At 48.3% G+C, this 19,642-nt stretch overlaps 1 protein-coding gene across 3 annotated transcripts in view; it reads right to left on the bottom strand.

The window, feature by feature from the left end:
* Positions 1-16,394, bottom strand: part of LOC138838844 (glucose-6-phosphate exchanger SLC37A2) — a 28,354-nt gene extending 11,960 nt beyond the window's left edge. For 2 of the 3 annotated variants that reach the window (XM_070038230.1, XM_070038232.1), the window contains exon 1: positions 16,281-16,394. In XM_070038230.1, the coding sequence (XP_069894331.1) occupies positions 16,281-16,339 (59 nt within the window). In that variant the 5' untranslated portion in view covers positions 16,340-16,394. The remainder of the gene's footprint in view (positions 1-16,280) is intronic. The other variant, XM_070038231.1, reaches the window with a different exon arrangement.
* Positions 16,395-19,642: the final 3,248 nt, after the last annotated feature.

Genomic DNA, 19,642 nt, shown 5'->3' with positions numbered 1-19,642 from the left:
AGGAGGACCACTAGTTGAGACCAGCCTAGGCTGCATATTAAGACTGTCTACAGGAGAGAGAGGAGAGGGAGAAGGAGAGAGAAAAGAAGGGAGGGGAGGGGAGAGAAACAGGAGGGGAAGGAGAGGGGAAGGGAGAAAGATTCCACTCACATAGACCCAGCTACTGGCTACTAATTCCCAAAGGCTCTTGGCTGGATCACAGGTTCTCTAAGGACTTGAGTTCTACCAGGAAACTGGGGCTACCCAAAGAGCCCTCACAGTGATTGGTACCAGCAAACCTGATGACAGGAAAGTTTTCGTGCTTCTAAATGGTTGCCAAATTGCTCTGGACTCTTGAGTCCAGGGATATATGAGACGCAGAGAACTGTAAATGATGCCCAATAGGGCTTTTTGTTGTTGTGGGTTTGGGTTTTTTTGTTTCATTTTGGTTTTGGTAAGTCATAGGGCTTGAACTCCGGGCCTGGGCACTGTCCCTGAGCTCTTTTGCTCAAGGCAAGCATTCTACCACTAGCAGGTTTCTGGTGGGTAACTGGAGATGATAGTCTCACAGACTTTCCTGCCCAGGCTGGCTTTGAACTGCCATCTTCACACCTCAGCCTCCTGGGTAGCTAGGATTACAGGCGTGAGCCACTGGCACCCAGTCGGCTTTTTGCAATAAATCCAAGAACACTGCAGTCCCCCAGAGAACATCGCCCAGAGCACTGCCAAGAAAGCCGTGAGGGACACCATTCAGTTGTTTCTGCCTCAGATTTCCTTACTAGCTGGAAGTCCCCTGTCCATGGCACAGGTCATAGCACAGTGTCACTCCTAGCCCCGCCCCTAGGTCCTGGGTGGTGCCACCTGTGAGAGCCCCCAGACCTTGGCTAAGCCTACCTTGGCTGACCACGTGGCGGTGCCAGGCCCTGGCCAGGCTGTGTGGCTACTGACCATAGTGCCAAACCAGATCGTCTCTGAACCAAGACTCCTGACAGGCCAGGCAGTGAGGCCCTGGCCAGCTCTGGAGCCTGGGCTGGATTAGGAAGCCAAGCTGCACCCGAGCACACATGCTGAGCGCTTTCAGAAGCGGGGCAGAGCCAGAGTGCCCAGCCGGACAACTGGGCCGCTGGCAGCCCTTTACCGCCCATCCCGACTACCACGCAGCAGCAAGGGGGGCCTCGCTCACCCCTTCCCCTCTCCCTGCCTTTCCTTGCTTCTCCGTCTCCCAGACTTTTCCTTCTCCCTTTCATCTGGAATTTTGTCCTGCCCAACCCTGCGTAGGCATTATGTGCCACAAGACAACGCCTTATGCCCATCTCTCACATCCCATTCACTTGGCAAAAGCAAGGCTGCGCTTCCCTCTGCCTGCCGGGTACCCTGCACACGCTAGGGATCAAGAGACAGCAAAGGAAATCGTACGAGGGATCTCGGAGTCAGGTAGTGTATGCCTGTAATCCATTCAGGACACTGAGACAGGAGGATCGCAAGCTCTAGTTAGTTACAAACAAAAACAGAGGATCTCTGCCTAACTGGCGTGCACAGATCAGTGGGAAAAAAGACATACAGAACGAGTGTGACCGTGCTGTGAGAGGCCATGCGTGACGCGAAGGCAGCGAGGGACACGGGGGGCCGGTGGGATTGGAACTCAGTCAGGAGAGGATTCCCAGAGGTGTGACTTTAAAAATAAACAGGAGGCGGCCAGGCTGGACAGGGCTGAGCAGGAAGCAGTATATGGAAAGGCACAGAGGCGTGAAATAACACTACCTGTTTGGGAACATTGTATGGGTCAGGATATCTGGGGCTGCCAAGCACAGGAGGAGACATGGCTGGAGCAGGCCAGGCCCTGGGTACCACCAAGCAGTAGCAGGCTGGCATCTCTTGAGGATGATGGGAATCCTCAGAGGGCCTGGGCTTTCCTACGCCAGGGTGTTGCATCACGTGGGAGAGTTGCCAACCCCCTCCCCCGTGGTTTATTGCCAGGAGTTGTTATGTATAAGAGAGAACAGCAGGGCCCTAGCAAGCAAAGCTCATCATCTTTCCAGTGGACCAGCCGCTGGGGTCGTGAGGGCATGAAGTCACGGCCCGTGGAGCATTCCTGTCACCCGGTGGACACTTACAAATGGCCGCTGATATTCTTTCCGATTGGCTGGAGTGAAGGCAGCCTTTTGCTGCTCTATTTTAAAAACCAAGACTGGACCCAACCTTGATTGGACCAGCAGAGTTCCCTTCAACTCACCTGAAAGGTAGAGATTTGGGGATACCCTCTACTCTCCACCAACCCACGGTATATTACCCGGGCCCGCAGGGACACTGCTAGCGTGCTGGCCGGGCCTGAAGCAGGTGGAGGTCTATGATAAGGGGAAGTGGCTCTGGGGCCACCCCATGGCGCCCTCACGGAGCAGACGAGAGGATGAGGACGGGTCCACACCAGCACCCTGCCCTCCTCTCAGGGCCTGCCCCACCGCGAGATCTCAACTTCCCACAGAACCTGACTCCCACCTGGAACGGCGGCTCACGCTTGCAATCCCACCCAGGAGGCCGAGATCTGAGGATCACAGTTCAGAGCCAGCCCAAGCAGCGAAGTCTGTGAGCTTCTCATCTCCATTTGCCCACGAGAAAATTGGAAGCGGGGCTGTGGCTCAAAGTGGTAGAGCGCTCAAGGCTAGTGCTCAGGGACAGCGCCCAGGCTGTGAGTTCAAGCCCCACGACCCATTAAAACAAAAACAGAACAAAAAAACAGCTAACTCTGCCAAGATTCGCAGGAGAACATGATTCCTGGAGCTCTGTGGTGTGGTACAGGACTCCAGAGGATGGAAGGATGAGTTCAAAGTCACACCACTGCTGGGAAGGGGCTCTTAGGGGCCGGATCTCTTCCTGCTCCAGTGTTGCACTTGGTCAGGTGTTCGGAGAAGGCCCAGGTGCCATTGTTCACTGGGGACGCGGGGCCGGTTAAGGACTGAGCTCACATTCGCCCTGAGCTGGGTAGCTATGGGTTTCACTTCTCCTCTCACAAGTCCGTCCCTCGTGAATTGAGAGGCCCCAGTGGGGAGCAGGGTACAAAATGTGTAGAGCCCCTGAGCGTGCGCATGCACGGGGCTGGGCCTGGCAAGCAGGCCAGGGGCCAAGGGACACGGGGGGCATGGTGCTTGTGGTTCCAGGTGGGGCCAGATGCCCCATGACCCTCCAAGTCTTTTGTTAGTGAGAGGAGGCGCCTCTTAAGAGTCCTACCCCCCCCTGCCCAGATACTGGTTACTGAATAACCAGATGAGATAGCGAGGGGGACTGGCTATCTCTTAGCTAGGAGCTGACAGTTCTTACTCTTTGGAAGGAACACGGTAGTGGCCTCGTTGACCTTGTTAAGACTTTGCACTAAGAATGCTGCTGAGGTAGGGACAGGGAACAGTGTGTGCTAAATTAGCAATAGATTAACAACAACAACAACAACAACAACAACGTCTCCCCCTCTCCCAAGGCCTGTCAATACCACCAGAAAACAAGAACCACACAGCAGAGGGGCTCTGGCCTTGTAAGAAGTGGACACAGAGCTTTCCCTGATGCCCCGCATCATCCCTCTTCTTGGCTTGGCCAGCTGCTGACTGCGGCTGCGGGTGACTTTGGCACTTCCATTATGGAAATGAACCTGCTGACCTATGCTGGGGTCAGCAGGGGTTTTTTTTTAATTGGTTTTTTTCTGAGACAAGGTCTCATCATATAATACAGGCTGACCTTGTACTTGTAATTCTGCTTCAGCCTCCCAAGTGCCAGGATTACAAGTGTGACCTACCACATGTGGCTCTTGGGGGGTAGTAGATCTGAAAAGGGAAAGAGGTTTGGGCACAATAAGGACCAAAGCAGGGCCAATGGCTCCAGTACCATCATCCCTGCCATCCTGGCTTGGGGGGAGGGAGGTGGGCCATAGGGGAAATATCCCAGTGGAGAAAGGGTTTCCCTCAGGCAGGAGTGCTGAGCCATGTCTTCAGAGGACAGGACAGGACAGAGGCAGGCCAGGTGTGGGAAGGCCTCTGAGGACAGAAGGCACAAACTTCTCCTGGGACAGGAAATCCTGTGTGTGTTGATCCTCTTCATCTAACTGGCTGAGAGAAATCAAGTTGACTCAGAGCTTAGACCCAAGCCACTTCTTAGAGAAGCTACCAGACCACGGTAGCCACAGGAACCCAGAACTTTCTAGATGAATGTCACAGCTAAGAGGATGGTCTTTTTATTCTGATAGAGGAAAATACAGATCCTTTTGCTCTGAGAAGAGAGCTGTGTAGGGAACCCTGCGTGCTCTGACCGATGACTCAACATGGCCTTGTATTACATCATGAGGGTTTTCTTAGGCAACCAGGATGACGATGGAAGACTTAGTTCTTAGGCTTCAGAAGAAGCTGTTCAGCAGGTGTACGCCCCGCTGTCTCTGAAGGAAGGCATGCTGGGAGCGCAGTGAGCATGGCAGAGCTGTGATCCCGTCCAGGGAGCTAGGCGGATGGCCTTCTGGAGGCCTAGCCCGGCTCCAGCCTCCACGGCTCCCCAGCCGTGATTCCTCCAAACTCTCCCCTTGGTGTCTTATCTCCAGTTCCGTTCATCCTTGGGGATTGCCTGGTTTGGGTCTTGATATTCTGAGGGTACAGCTTGGCTGAAGAAAGAAGGCTTCAAGCAACCATGCAGACAATTGTAAACCCCTTGCTGCCCCCCTAGACTGGTCCAGGCAGCCTGAATCAGGCGGCTCCACCCAAGCCACACAGATGAGGGGAAAGAGGAAGCAGCTGCCCCGGAGAGGAAGTACAGGAGCCACAGTCATGAGGGGGTGGGGGCAGGGACCTGCGTGGTCACATGCGCAGTGCAGGGTGTGAGAGAATGGGGCGGCTCTGGGCCCTTTTGGCGTTAGCTGGATGTACTCTAGTAAAGAGGGTTAAAGTAGGGAGAAATGGTGAAGAGAGAAAAACGCCTCCCAGACACCTGAAATATCTCAGAAGGCTGAGATCTGAGGATCAAGCTTCTGAAGCCAAATCTGGGCAGGAAAGTCCCAGAGACTTTTATCTCCAATAAACTATTCAGAAAAAGCTGGCAAGTTGGGTGGGGTTCAAATGGTAGAGTACTAGACTTGAGCCAAAGAAGTTCAGGGACAGCGCCCAGGCCCCGAGTTCAAGCCCCATGCCTGATAAAAAATAAAAAAAAGAAAAAGAAAAAGAAACATTCCCTGCTTCCCATGCAGAAAATAGGAGTTGACTGAATGGCAGTTCCTATCTGTAACTGCTGTACTCTGTGTGTGTGTGTGTGTGTGTGTGTGTGTGGTGTGTGTACACTTGAACTCAGGGTCTCATGCTCTCACTAGGCTTTCCCACCCACGACAGGCCCCCCATGACTTGAGCCATGAGCTTCCCATGGCAGCCGCCTGAGTAGCTAGGATTACAGGCATGAGCCACCAGCTGCTTTTATACTTTTTGAACAGGGTGAACACAGGTGGCAAAGTCATCTAGCAACTCCTAATCCTGAGACCTCAGTTTTGGGTGGATGAGATGGGTGAGGTCCACCCAAAATACAGGTAACCTTCAGGACTTCCTTCTGCCACACAAGCCTTTCTTTCTTTGTTTTTACCCAGCCAAGACAAGCTCCCAGTATTTTCCATTTCAAAGGAGGAGGCCATTTAGACAGCTTCCTAGATCTCCTAACCTCACAAGTTTAACTTTTACCGGGAGGTGCCGTGGGAGGGGAGCTCATCCGCTGTCAGTTTGCTTCCTGATTTTGACTTCTGACTTTTTGACAGTTGTTGAATGATAATTTCCAGGTCTTTCTACCCTGCTTAATCCTGCCCTGCCCCCGCTTTCCTTCTGTCAGGAGAATGTTCATCATTGCTCATCTTCAGCAGCTTTCTGCTGCCCTTACCAAGTATGTCTGCAGGAATTGGGAGAATTAGAGAAAGCTTAGTAAGGCCGCACTCAGGGCCGGCATGGAACAGGGAAAAAGACATCAGACTTAACCGAAAGAGGCTGAGTTTTCATTTTTGGTTCTGTTTCTTACTCGGGTAACTTGTTTAGCCTAAGGCTCCAGGGTTTTCTGTTTCGTTTTTTAGTGGTGGTAGTGGTGGTGGTAGTGGTGGTATGTGTATGTGTGTGTGTGTGTGTTTGTGTGTGTGTGTTGCTGGTACTGGGTCTTGAACTCATTTGACTTTTTTGCTCAAGGCTGGCCCTGCTCCACTTGAGCCACACTTCCATTTTTTTTTTTTTGCTGGTTAGATGTAAGCGTGTCACACAAAGACTCCCCCCCCCCCCCCCCCCCCCCCCCCCCCCCCCCGTTAGCTCTGAACCTCCTTCCTTAGATCTCAGCCTCCTGAGTAGCTCAGATTACAGGCCTGAGGTACCAGCACTCAGCCTGGGCTTCTTTGAATGACAGAATAAACAATGGTACAAGATTGTAATTGGATTAACAGACGTCCTGGTGTGTATTTCAGTGTCTTTCTGCTTCAGCCAACTCCAGGGGACAGAACCATTTGTCAGCCTTATTCAGTCCCGGTGGAAAGATCAGGGTGTGGGGAAGCTGAGGCAGTGTGGGAGTTCTCGGCTCCAGTCCTTCTCCCCGTCCGATCTGCGCCCCCTCCACACCCATTCCTGCTTATCCAGCCGCTGCGTCATCCTGCTCCCTCCTCCCACGGGCTGCTCTTCTCTACCTCCTGAGTCCGGCCCCCACACCCCAAGGCCCCAGGAAATACACTCAGTCCCATAAGCAGCAGCCGCAGTCATCTTTCTGGAAAGTTGCCTGTGTTACCAGCTGCCACCAGACATGGCCCATTCGGATCTTGGCACAGAAGGATTTAATTGGAAAGGGCCAGGGACCTTTCAGGTGCTTGGTACCTCTGAAATGCCATGGCAGCTGCCTGCCCCGCATCCTGACAGGAGGAGTAACCTGTGCCCGGTAAAAACCTGGCAGAGCTGTGGACAGAGCTTGGGTGGCGCTGTCTCTGCACCTGCTGCCGGCGTCCCCAGACTCTGCCCGCTAGACAGAGGGTATCCACAGACAAAGACTCCAGGCCCACCATTTCCTCCCTATGGTCTAGCAGATGCTGGACAGGCTACAAAGCTTCTCTGTGCCTCATTTTATCTCTGTGATCCATGGGGAAAAACTAACTTGCAGTTCTATAAAAACTACAAATTGCTAAGTGCAGGAGGCTCCCACCTGTTATCCTAACTACCAAGGAGACTGAGATCTGAGGATCGAAGTTCAAAACCAGCCTGGGCAGGAAAAGTCTGTGAGACTCTCATTTCCAATTAACCACCAAAAAGCCCTAAGGGGAGCTGTGGCTCAAGTGGTAGAGCACCAGCCTTGAGTGGGGAAAAAAAACTAAGGGACAGTACCGAGGCCCTGAGTTCACAAAAACAACACAAATAACAATAACAAAAATGACAAATTAACCATTTCCACTGGGGATGGAATCCCTTCCACCACAGAAATTTATCAGCACTTAGTAAATACCAAGTATGTTGAATGCTAGGCTAAGTACCTTTTTTTTTCTTTTCTTTTCTTTTCTTTTTTTTTTTTTTTTTTTTTTGCCAGTCCTGGGGCTTGAACTCAGGGCCTGGACACTGTCCCTCAGCTTCTTTTGCTCAAGGTTAGCACTCTACCACTTGAACCACAGTGCCACTTCCAGCTTTTTCTGTTTATATGGTACTGAAGAGTCAAACCCAGGGCTTCATGCATGCTAGACAAGCACTCTACCACTAAGCCACCTTCCCAGCCCAGTACTTTTAATTTCCTTCGTTCCTTCCTTCCTCCCTCTCTTCCTTCTTTCCTCCCTTCCACCCCCTTTTTGTAAACTAGGATTTAAACTCAAAGCCTTTTGTTTGCTAAGTGGGTATTCTACCACATGAGCTAGTCCACTAGCCCCTAAGTAGTTTCTCATTTAACTGAAATTCTCTGATACAGGTAATCATTTCCCTTATGTAGCTAACCAGAAATGGACTCTCAGAGTGATGAATATGAGGCCAGTTTCCCCCAGCACACACTCTCATGAGGACAATGGGATGTGATGGCCAACCATGAGCTTAGGAGCTGCGCTGCTCCGACCCAAACGCTACCTCCATCATCCAGCAGCTACCTGATGCTGGACAGGCCACGCAGCTTCCCTGGGTCCCATTTTTACCTTTACTGCAAGCTAACCTGCAGTTCTATAGAGATTACAAATTAACAATACCTGAGTCACAATAGTAGGAAACTGAATAATAGTACTCTGTGTGCTCACTATAAGCTGGGCTCCTATCTACACGAACTATTAACCTCATTTACATTTTATCCAGGTAGGCATTATTGTTGATCCCCATTTTATACACCAAGGGTCCAAAGCCCAAAGCCAGTTGACTTTCCAGCCTGTCCCCCTGATCCCACGCTGCTGTTTGCATGCTCTCTTTGGGGACACGCAAAAGCAGGTAAGTTCATTTCTCATTTTATTCGGGCTGTAAGTTTTTATACTATTTGTCTCCACCCTAATCGACATTTTGTTTAGCCTAGGAAATTCGAATAGGATTAAGCTCCATCTGTAATATTATATAATAACGTAGCTGATAATGAGATTATCGCTAATAATGCTCGTAAAAGCCAGCATTTATCTAGTACTTCCTGAATACCAGGAAATTTACACCTACTTAATCTCTAATACTTCATGTGTCAGACATGCTCCACGAGGCAGCTTTTCTTCAAAACCAATTCACCCGACCTTGAAGAGACATAGCTCATAGAAAGGTCACCCTTAAACCCTTTAATACATATACTTGTGCCTCCTAAAATTGCTGACTTGGTCTGCATTGTTGCTACGTGGTAGAGGGCTTGCTCAGTATGTGTGAGGCCCTGGGTTTGGTTCCATCCCCACCATAGCTAAATAAATACAAATTGCTGACCGGGCCCCCCTGCGTGCTGCTTGCACACACATGCACGCGCAGATACACACACATACACATACATATACACATACACATACACATATACACACACGCCTGCCTTCTCCAGCTTCACCCTTTGTTTTGAGAAGGTGAGATCAGGTCTTCATTGTCTCTACAGGCCTCAAAATTCGGCCCAGTAAGAGCCACAATCCAAACCCTTCCTTGGGAGGGAAGGATGAGAAGATCCATGGAGGAACCCTGCCCACGTTCAGAACCAGCACACGGATCCTCAGGATCCACCTGCTGACTGATAAGGAAACTTGAGTCTCCACAGTGTTCACTACTGACAGCACACACTGGTGGAAAGATTCCAGTCCGGTGCTGTGTTGAGTTTTGGAGAAGCTGGATGGAGAGCACAGTAATGGAATTTATGCTTTGCAAGAAGTGTGTAAATTGTTGTCTGTAGCTATAGAAAGCTGTGCGTGACAGATTGTTTACAACAACGATCCACCTTCTCTCTGCCTCATTTGATCTGAAATGTAAGTAACTTTGGTTAAGTTAAAATTAAGAGCCAGGCACTGACGATTCACATCTATAATCCTAGCCACTCCAGAGGCTGAGATTTGAGGATCAAAGTTCAAAGTCAACCTGGGCAGATGAAGCTGAGACTCTTATTACCAACCAAGTAGCAAAAATGTGCAAGTGGAGGTATGTCTCAGGTGGTAGAGTGTCAGTCTTGAGTAAAAAAACTTAGCAAGAGCACAAGGCCCTGAGTTCAAGCTCCAATACTAGAAAACACACACACACACACACACACACACACACACACACACACACACACACACACACACACACACACACCAGAGTTGGAGCTGTTACCTCAGTGGTAAGGCACTTGCCCAGCATGTGCAAGGCCTGAATTTCAATCCTTAGCTCTATAAATAAAATATACTATATATGAATGAGACCCTACTAGGATGAATAGTGGCAGAGAGGTACAATTACGATGAAATAGTAATGAGGTGTGTTTTTGTTAAAAGGGGAAAAGAGAAGCTTTTTTTCTAAATGACTAAGAATTCCAGAATAAGATGAGGGCAGCAAAACACAAGATCTGAGTGGCAGGTTTATAAAATAGGGGTTCGTTTGATCTGGATTATAGTTCGTACAAATAAAGGATCTCAAATGAAACTGTGAAGTGTGTTAAAATGGTGTTGAAGCTGGCTCGGTTTTGATGAATGTGTTCATATTCTTAAAAACAGGGTCCCTGCAAATCAAGATTTGTTCTTTTACCCTTTAGAAGGAGAGGTGCTGCTGGGCACTGGTAGCTTACACCTGTAATCCTAGCTACTCAGGTGGTGGATCAAGTTTAAAGCCAGTTCAGAAAAGAAAAGTCTGTGAGATTCCATCTCTAAAATAAACAGCAAAAAGAATTGGGAGAGTGGCTCAGGTAGTAGAGTACCAGCTTTGTAAATATGAGGTGCTGAGTTTAAACCCACCTTAAGTTTATCGTGTGTGTGTGTGTGTGTGTGTGTGAGAGAGAGAGAGAGAGAGAGAGAGAGAGAGAGAGAGAGAGAGAGAGAGAGAGAGAGAGTGCATGTTTTGCTGGTCTTGGAGCTTGAACTCAAGGCCTGAGTCCTGTCCCCGAGATTTTTTTTTTGTCTGTTGTAGGACTTGAACTCATGCTGTCCTTGAGCTCTTTTGTTCAAGGCTAGCACTCTACCGCTTTCAGCCACAGCTCCACTTCCAGTTTTCTGGTGGTTAATTGGAGATAGTCTCACGGATTGTCCTGCATAGGCTGGCTTCTAACTGTGATCCTTAGATCTCAGCATCCCGAGTAGCTAGGATTACAGGCATGAGCCATTGGCTCTGGCCCTGAGCTTCTTTATCTCAAGGCTAGCACTCTACCACTTGAGCCACATCTCTACTTCCAGCATTTTTTGAGTAGTTTATTGGAGATAAGAGTCTCATGGACTTTCCTGCCTGAGCTGGCTTCAAATTGCAATCCTCAGATCCCAGCCTCCTGAGTAGCTAGGATTATAGACATGAGCCACAGGCACCTGGATGATATGTACGTTTCTTAGACAATTATTTTATTTTTGAATTACCATACATTTGTAGTATACGGGTATCTCATTGTGATATTTCCATACATGAATATAGGTGATGTTATTATTGAACAAGCATAGAATTGTGAAATTGGAAGAGATAGCTTTAAGTTTATATACATACTATTTACATAAATATTTCAGGAAATTCAGAATATTGCTACTTTATTAAAAGCTCAGATTTCTGAATGCCTTCTCTGTCCACATTGCTTTCTTTTTTTGGTGCGGGGGGTGAGGGGTCCCGTCAGCTCAAGGCTAGCGCTCTACCACTTGAGCCACAGAGCCACTTCCGGCTTTTTTTTTCTGCTTATGTGGTACTGAGAAATTGAACCCAGGGCCTCATGCATGCAAGGCAAGCGCTCTACCACTGAGCCACCTTCTCAGCCCACACATTGCTTCGTTTTTGAACTCAAGGTTTCATGATAGCTACACAGGTGCTCACTGCTTGAGTAGGAGACTGTATGTCCACAGTGTGTCTGTTGATCTGCATTCTGACAGGGCTTTGATGACAACATAGAGAGGTATTAGTCATGGTTTCAGTTACAACTAAAATGTTTACCTGAGCCAGTGCCAAGGGATCACATCTATAATCCTAGCACTTTAGGAGGCTGAGATCTGGAGATTTCATTCAAAGCCAGCCTGGGCAGGAAATTCTATGAGACTCCTATCTCCAATTAACCACCAGGAAACTGGACGTGACCCTGTGGCTCAGGTGGTAGAGCGCTCGCTAGCATAAAAGCTCAGGGACAGTGCTCAAGCTCTGATTTCAAGCTCTAAACTGACAAAATATGGTATACAGCTTTTTTAACTTAAATCCAACATCTTCCAGTCCAGACCATTGTTTTCACCTGTGAGTGTGAAATATTAGCGTTTTATTTAAACTCAGATGTTTAAGGTTTATTCAAAACTTACTAAATCTCTTTAGTTGACTTTTTGAATATTATGGAAATTTTGTCTCAATTTGGTTATAGCTTAAGCTTTTTTTCTCTAAAAATTATGTTCATCCATTTTTGATGTACTACTCATTGTCTTCTTTGAAATTAGACATATACTATGCTTCTAAGATACTGTCTAAATGTTGTCACTGACTTCATGTTATAGTATAGGAGTGAACAAATCTCATCATAACTTTTATAATGCCAGTACCTGAATTTGAGCTCAGAGCCTGGGCACTGTCCCTGGGCTTTTATGCTCAAGGCTAGCATTCTACTATTCGAGCCACAGCTCAAATTCCAGCTTTTTGGTGATTAGAATAAGAGTCTCATAGATTTTCTAAACCATAATCCCCATATCTCAGCCTCCCGCGTAACTAGGATTATAGGCATGAGCCTCCCACTGGCCCCTAGAGACAGCATTCATTTTTAAATTAATAAGTAGTAAGTTAACCAGAAACTTTTATATGTTCCCCCCACAGATTGTGTCAGCCATAGGCCAACATGTTTTACTGTTAATCATCTCAGCAAAGCATTGCACCAAGCATTTACTCTTGGGCACAGGGTTCTAATGGTATCACCTGATCAACTTTAAGAACACAGGGATTGAGTTAGGAGTTTCTAGCACTCTAGTCAAGAGGAGATGGATTTCAGAGACTGCTAACCCTAGATTCAGCCGATCAGCACCACTGATTAAATGAACTGGTAGTAGATGACTGTCCTTTTTGTTTGAAATAGTTCTAGTGTTCCACTTTCAGGGTATCAACACAAAGAAGACTTTTCTCTTTCCTCTGAGGTGATCCACACAGCAATTTAGTAAATTGCACTTTTGTGATGGTACAGGGCCTTGACTCAAGACCTTGAGCTCTCCCTCAGCTTTTCTTCTCAAGGCTGATGTTCTAATACTTGAGCCTCACCTCCATTTCTAGCTTTTTGCTGGTTACTTGATTTTTAGAGTCTCATGGAGTTTTCTGCCTGGGCTTTATTTGAACCCTGATCCTATGATCTCAGATTACAGTCATGAAACACCAGTGCCCAGCAGAAGTGAAAAACTTTCATTGGGTCTTCTTGATTTTCATGCTAGTATGCTATTTGCAAAGGTTCCATCCCTCCACTTTTTTTGGTAAACCAGGACATATTTGGAAAAGTTATATAACCAAGAACTTACATGAAGTATTGTGTTAGACAAGGATGCCCATTTATCCAGATGTAACCAGCTCCTTTAAGGAACTAGGCTTCACTGTACAGAGCCAATACTAATAAGACACTCCCAAGAAAAGTGGCTTACTGGCTCCTCAGCCTTACAGGCACAGGAAGGTCACTCATTTTTGGCTGGCCCAGGAGCCTTAGCTTTGGGAGACTCTGCAGAAAAAGGAATTTGTCTAAATTTATAGGTATAGCAGGTCAAACCCAGCGAAGATGGCTTCTTGGTATGGCTTCTTGGTATGGCTTCCTGATCTCACAACAATAAACAATAAAATGAAATGTTGTTTTTAAAGCCTAAGATTCCATATGAAAACTTCAGGCAAAGTTAGCATGGCCAGTCTGTTAATTACCACTCTCACTGTGCTTACGTAAATCATAAGATCAAATCTAATGAGATTAGCTTTATTTTATGCTTAAAAAATAATAATTTCCCTCCCCCATGGTATAACCCCTGCTTTCACTGTATTTGATGTCGGCATAATTTGTGGAGGGGACAGGAAAAAACAAATCATTTAAATAGGGATTCATGTGGACCCATTGTAATAATGAGATGTACAAGTCGTTATGTCGAAAAAGAACTTTACAACTTTGGTGGGGGGGAGGAGGAGGATGGGGGGGGGGCGCCGAGGATGGGAAGGGATGGGAAGGGGAAACAAAGGAGGAGGCTACAATGCTTGATAAGAAATGTACTCATTATCTTGCCCATGTAATTGTAACCCCTCTGTACAGTATTTTCACAATAAAAAAATAAAAAATAATAATCTCTAAAATAGATTGCTTTTGATCTTCAAGGGAGTCTTTAGAGAAAAAGAAAAGACTGTGTATTATCTAGAGGACACCCCTCCAAGTTTTTTGAATCTAGCATTTCACTTATCCTGATTCTAGCTTTTCATGACCTTGAGCTATTTCACAATTCTTTGAAGTGGTAGCTAAGTGATAAGTCATGTAAAATATGTCTATAAGTGCTATTTGCAATCGTTTTCCAGCCTAACTTGTGGGAAAAAACAGTGTGGCTTTACAATTCCTGAACTTTAAATGTGTATTTCTTTTGGATTATGTTTTTTAATTGTGATAAAAGATACATGACAAAATATATCACTAGTCTTGAGCACAAAGTGCTCAGGGACGGCACTCAGGCCCTGAGTTCAAGCCTCATGACAGACAAAAGAAAAGAAAGAAAAGAAAAGAAACTGTAAACTATGAAGATGGAGGTCCAGGCCGGCTAAGGCATAGATGAGAGATCTCAAAAATAACTAAAACAAAAAGGGTTGAGGATGTAGATCAAGTGGTTGAGTGCCTGCCTGGCAAGCACTAAAACCCTGAGTCCTATAAATAAATAAAGAAATTTATTTATAAATTTATTATTATCAATTTATCAATGTTATTTTAAGTGTGCTCAGAGGCATTAAACACATTTGCATTGTTGTGCATTTGTCCTCACCATCTAGCTCCACAACTGTAAGCTGAAATGTCCTGGATTTTTGAAAAATTTGTTATTAGCCAGGCGCCAGTGACCCACACCTGTAATGCCAGCTACTTAGGAAGTTGAGATCTGAGGATCATGGTTCAAAGTCAGCCTGGGCAGGAAAGTCTGTGAGATTCTTACCTCCAATTAATGACCAGAAAACCAGAAGTGGTGCTGTGGCTCAAAGTGGTAGAGTGCTAGCCTTGAGCAGAAAAGCTCAGGGACAGCGCTTAGGCCCTGAGTTTAAGCCCCAAGATCAACAAAGAAATAAAGTATTATTATTATAAAGGTGATGGTTTGAGGGGTTAGAGTTATGTAAGTTAGGTGAACAGTACCTTTCTTTTTGGAAAATGTCTCCCCTTCCATTGTACTCTTCTGGTTTTTGGATCCTTTTTTTGATCTGACTCTAACCCCTTCTAGTCCTTCACTATGAGTGAAATACAGTTTTTCATGGTACCAGGGCTTGAACTCAGGGGCCTCATACACATTCAGCTGATGCTCTAGCATGGCTCACCATACCTCCAGACTGGTTTTGTGTTGGTTAATTGGAGATAGAATCTTGGAGACTTTCCTACCTGGGCTGGCTTCAAATCTCCATGGACTTCTGAGTCTCAGCCTCCCAAGTTGCTGGGATTATAGGTGCGAGCTATTGGCACCTGACTGTTAAAATACAAATCTTCCAACACTTTTATTTTCATATTCTGATGAGACATGATTTTATCTCTGAAAAAATAAAAATCTTTTTAACCATTCCAAACTCTGGCACCAAGTTAGTAACTAAATGAGTGAAGTGGGAAATGAAGAACAATGTCACTAATACACTTAGCCTAAAGTCACCAAGTGCCCTGATTTGTCCAGGAACCAAGAGCGCTGAGAAAGAATTGTTTTGTTTCCTTTGAGGGGGGGGGGGAGCACTATTTGAGCTCAGGGCCTTGGGCTCACTCGTGTGTTATTCTATTTGAGCCATGTCTTCAGCCTGGAGACTTCAAGACAAACGGACCACAGCAATAGCACCTGCCCCATCTAAACAAGACTCCCAACTCCCACGGGTTACATCCTGTGTGTGTGTGTGCGTGCGCGCGCGTGTGTGTGTGTGTGTGTGTGTGTGTGTGTGTGTGTGTGTGTGTCCAGCCCCTCCCCAGGAGAAGCCAGGCATGGAGCTATTTTTAATTACTTGTAAATAATGGCAACGACTTATTGCAAGCCCACAGGCAGCCCATGTAAACGGCTCCACACCGCCCTGAGAAAGAGTGGCTGAAACCTTTCCACCCACCCCAACCCACACGGGAGGACGGCTGCTGTGAAGGCGGGCTCGTCGGTTTCGGGGGTGCCCCCCCCGTCTGTGAAGCCGCTGAGGCTCTGCTCTCCCCATCGCCCACGAACTGGAACCCCCCAGGCCCACTGAGCTCCGAGCCCCCCAACAGATCAAACAAACCAGAAGCCACAAGTCCTCCAGCGCCCGCGGCCGGGCTCGCTTTCCCAGCCAGACGGCTCAGGTGCGGGGGGGGGGGGGATCAGAAAGCCGAGGGGGGACCCCGTTGTGCGCAGGGTGTCTGGGGGTGAGGATGCCGGAGGTGTGGAGGCTCTAGCACCGGGGGATGGCGGGGGGGACGTGGAATTGGGGTCTGTGCTGCCAGAGCCCCACGGGCCCGGTCCGCTCCCCCAGGCCGCCCCGCCGTCCGTCCGTCCGTCCGTCCGTCCGCGCGCCCCGCCCGGCTCTGCTCACCAGCTGTCCCTGGAGAAGGCGCGCAGGAACCAGATGCCCGGAGCCAAGGAGGAGCGCATCTTGCCCGGCGGGTGCCCGCGGCTGGCGTCCCCGGCGCCGGCCTGTGTGTCGGGGCGGGCGGCGGCCGGGTTTAAATGCCCCGCCGGGCCGGCCCGCCCCGGCCGGCAGCCCGCGGCCCGAGCCCCCGCCCCCCGCCCCCGCCGCGCCGTGGGCCGGGCCGGGCCGGAGCCGCGGGCCAGCCCCGGGCCGCGCGGCCAGCGCCGGCGGGCCCTTCTGGGGCGCCCCCGGCTGCCAGGCACATGGTTTATTTTGCGGGAGGGGGAACCGAAAATAGCACCTCCGGCTGTCAGCAGCCCCGGGCTGCCGTCCCTGCGCGGCTGGCCCGCGGTGCCCCCTGGCCGGCCAGGCCGGGCCGCCCGGGCTCGCAGCGAGCCCCGGTCTCACGATCTCAGCGAGGGCGCCCTCGGGGAGCCCCTCTCTCCAGGCTTCGGGCCTGCCCCCCTCGAGGTCTCCGGGACGGCTTGCTGAGCCGGCAGGGAGCCCGCCACCCACCCACCTCCCCCGCCGCCGCGGGCTCCCCTGCGCTGGCTTTCTGGAGGGAGAAAGCCAAGCAGCCCCGAGCTGCTACGGGGCCGGGACTAATGTGCTCATGGAAGTGACTGGCTCTGGCGTGAACATTTCAAGGCATTTTCTACCTATAAAAAGCAGTTATGGGGCGGGGGGTGGGGGTGTAGCTCAATGGTAGAGTATTTGCCTCATGTATTAGGCCCCAGGTTGAGGAAAACAAAGTTTTGTGAGAGCCTTGTGAACTCCAGAGGATGGCAAGGGAAGGTGCCCATGAAAAGTAAACTTAACAGAATATAAAATGGGAATGTGTCAGCCCTTACTGCTAGGAGTGTCCAGGTCTGCAAGCAAGATCGGGGAAGTGAATCAACAGCCCCGCCAAGCAAGGGAGGACCCAGAATAATGGGCTGGGCTGGCACCAGCCCTGGCATCAAGCAAAAAGAGAGTAGGCAGACTTGTAAAACCCTAGGTCAATGCTAGCAGTCAAGGGCACAGATCTACTGCCAGAAATGAAGAGGGCACAAAGCCAAGGACAGCGGTAATGGAAGAGAGAAAGAAAAAAGGCAACAGACACAAATAGCAGGCCATGTAAGGGGCTGAAATGCCTGGAGAGAGTTAACACAGCAGCTCAGCCAGATCCTAGGAGTACAACCATTTAAGTCTTTCAAGTCAGTGAGGTATTATTCAGGGTAGATGACTTGTGTGCCCGCGGCAATCCCAGAATGTATGATGGACACCTCTGGGGTTGTCCAGGTTAACCCCCCTGCCCCCACTTACTAAAGGATTCTAGAGTGAGCTGGCATCCCAGCTCAACCATCAGGCTGGAGTACAAATGAACCAAAAGTTGGCACTGGTGGCTCATGCCTGTAATCCTAGCTACTCAGGAGGCTGAGAACCAGGGTTCAAAGCCAACTCCAAGCAGAAAAGTCTGTGACTCATCTTTAACCAGCAAAAAGCCAGTTCATTATTATTATTGTCTGTTGTGGGGCTTGAACTCAGGGCCTGGGGGTTCTCCCTGAGTCTCTTTATGCTCAAGGCTAGAGCTCTACCACTTAAGCCACAGCACCATTTCCAGCTTTTGAGTGGCTAATTGGAGATAAGAATCATGTGTGGAATTTTTCTGCCCAGGCTGGCTTTGAACTGTGATCCTGAGATCTCACCCTTTCAAGTAACTAGTTACAGGTGTGAATCACCGGCATCCAACTCATCCTATCTTTTAAGGCTGTCTGTATGCATGTGTGGGTGCGCATGCACATGCACAAGAGTGCTCCTGTGCACATGCTGGTCCTGAGCTTAAACTCGGGGCCTGGGCACTGTCCCTGAGTTTTCTTGCTTAAGACTAGTGTTCTACCACTTGAGCCACAGCTTCACTTCCACCTTTTTGGTGGCTAATTGGAGATAACAGTTTCATAGGCTTTTCTATCTGGGCTGGCTTCCAACCACCATCCCCAGATCTCAGCCTCCTGAGTAGCTGGGATTACAGGCACGTGCCACCAGTGCCCAGCTCATATTAGGCCTTTTGATACCAAAAAGAACATGTGCTTGGAGTCAGAGCCATTTCTGTCTCACTTACTCACTTACTTCTATGAACTCAGTTCCCATTTCTTTCATACAGATATCAACCCTACAAGTTGGCTGTTAAGAATGTATAATAGTGCCTGGCCATATTATGTACATTTGATAAGTAAGGAATCATTAAGTGTGCATGAGCTTACATATTATATTAGGGTTAGCTATGACTACACTATGAGAAAACCCAATGGCCATAATAAATGAAAACAGAATATAGGGTTCAAAAGATCAGAGTCCTTAAAAGAAGTTAATGAGTTTAACAGGTTTGACCTGCAAAATCTTTTTTCTTTTTTCTTTTTTTTTTTTTTTTGCCAGTCCTGGGGCTTGAACTAGGGGCCTAGGCACTGTCCTTGAGCCTCTCTGTGCTCAAGACTAGCACTCTACCACTTGAACCACAGCACCACTTCTGGCTTTTTCTGTGTATGTGGTACTGGGGAATCAAATCCAGGGCTTCATGCACTCTAGACAAGCACTCTACCACTAAGCCACATTCCCAGCCCTGTAAAATCTTTTTTTTTTTTGTCAGTCATGGGGCTTGAACTCTGGGCCTGGGCGCTGTCCCTCAGCTCTTCAGCTCAAGGCTAGCACTCTACCCCTTGAACTACAGTGCAACTTCTGGTTTTCTGTGGTTTTATTGGAGTTGTTTCATGGACTTTCCTGCCTGGGCTGGCTTTGAACCGGGATCCTCAGATCTCAGCCGCCTGAGTAGCTAGGATTACAGGAGTGAGTCACCAGCTCCTGGCTTCTGTAAAATCTTAAATAGCATGTGTTTATATACATCGTAACTCATTGATGATTGTAAACATGTGCTGAACATAAAAGAAGCCATTGTCTTAAATGCCAGATGCTGAAATCTCATAAGAGTTCCTGTTAAATTCCTCCCAACCAACACAGTCAGCAGATAAGCAAGGTGACAATGTATCCAAAAGGATTTTGTTTCTTGATGAATGTTAATGATCTTAGCTTGCTCGGTAACCTTGATAGAGTTAGCCAAAAATAGAGGGTCAGCTTACTGAAGATGACAATGATGATTAATAATGGCCTGAAGAAGAGGCTTTAGAAATCTCATAAGCCAACCACAAGGCAACATTGTTTTCTAGATCATCGTAGGATGCCAGTGATAGAAGAATGTACATAAGACCACAACCTAAAAGCAAGTAGTCTTTACTGAATGGAAGAATAGGGGCAGGGAAATGTTTGTTATAATTTTCCAATGTTTCTTTGTT

Source organism: Dipodomys merriami, unplaced genomic scaffold (genome assembly GCF_024711535.1).
Source record: "Dipodomys merriami isolate MVZ:Mamm:240054 unplaced genomic scaffold, mDipMer1.0.p SCAF_29, whole genome shotgun sequence".
NCBI classification, from domain to species: Eukaryota; Metazoa; Chordata; class Mammalia; order Rodentia; family Heteromyidae; genus Dipodomys; species Dipodomys merriami.
This window is presented reverse-complemented; position numbering and strand designations above follow the sequence as displayed.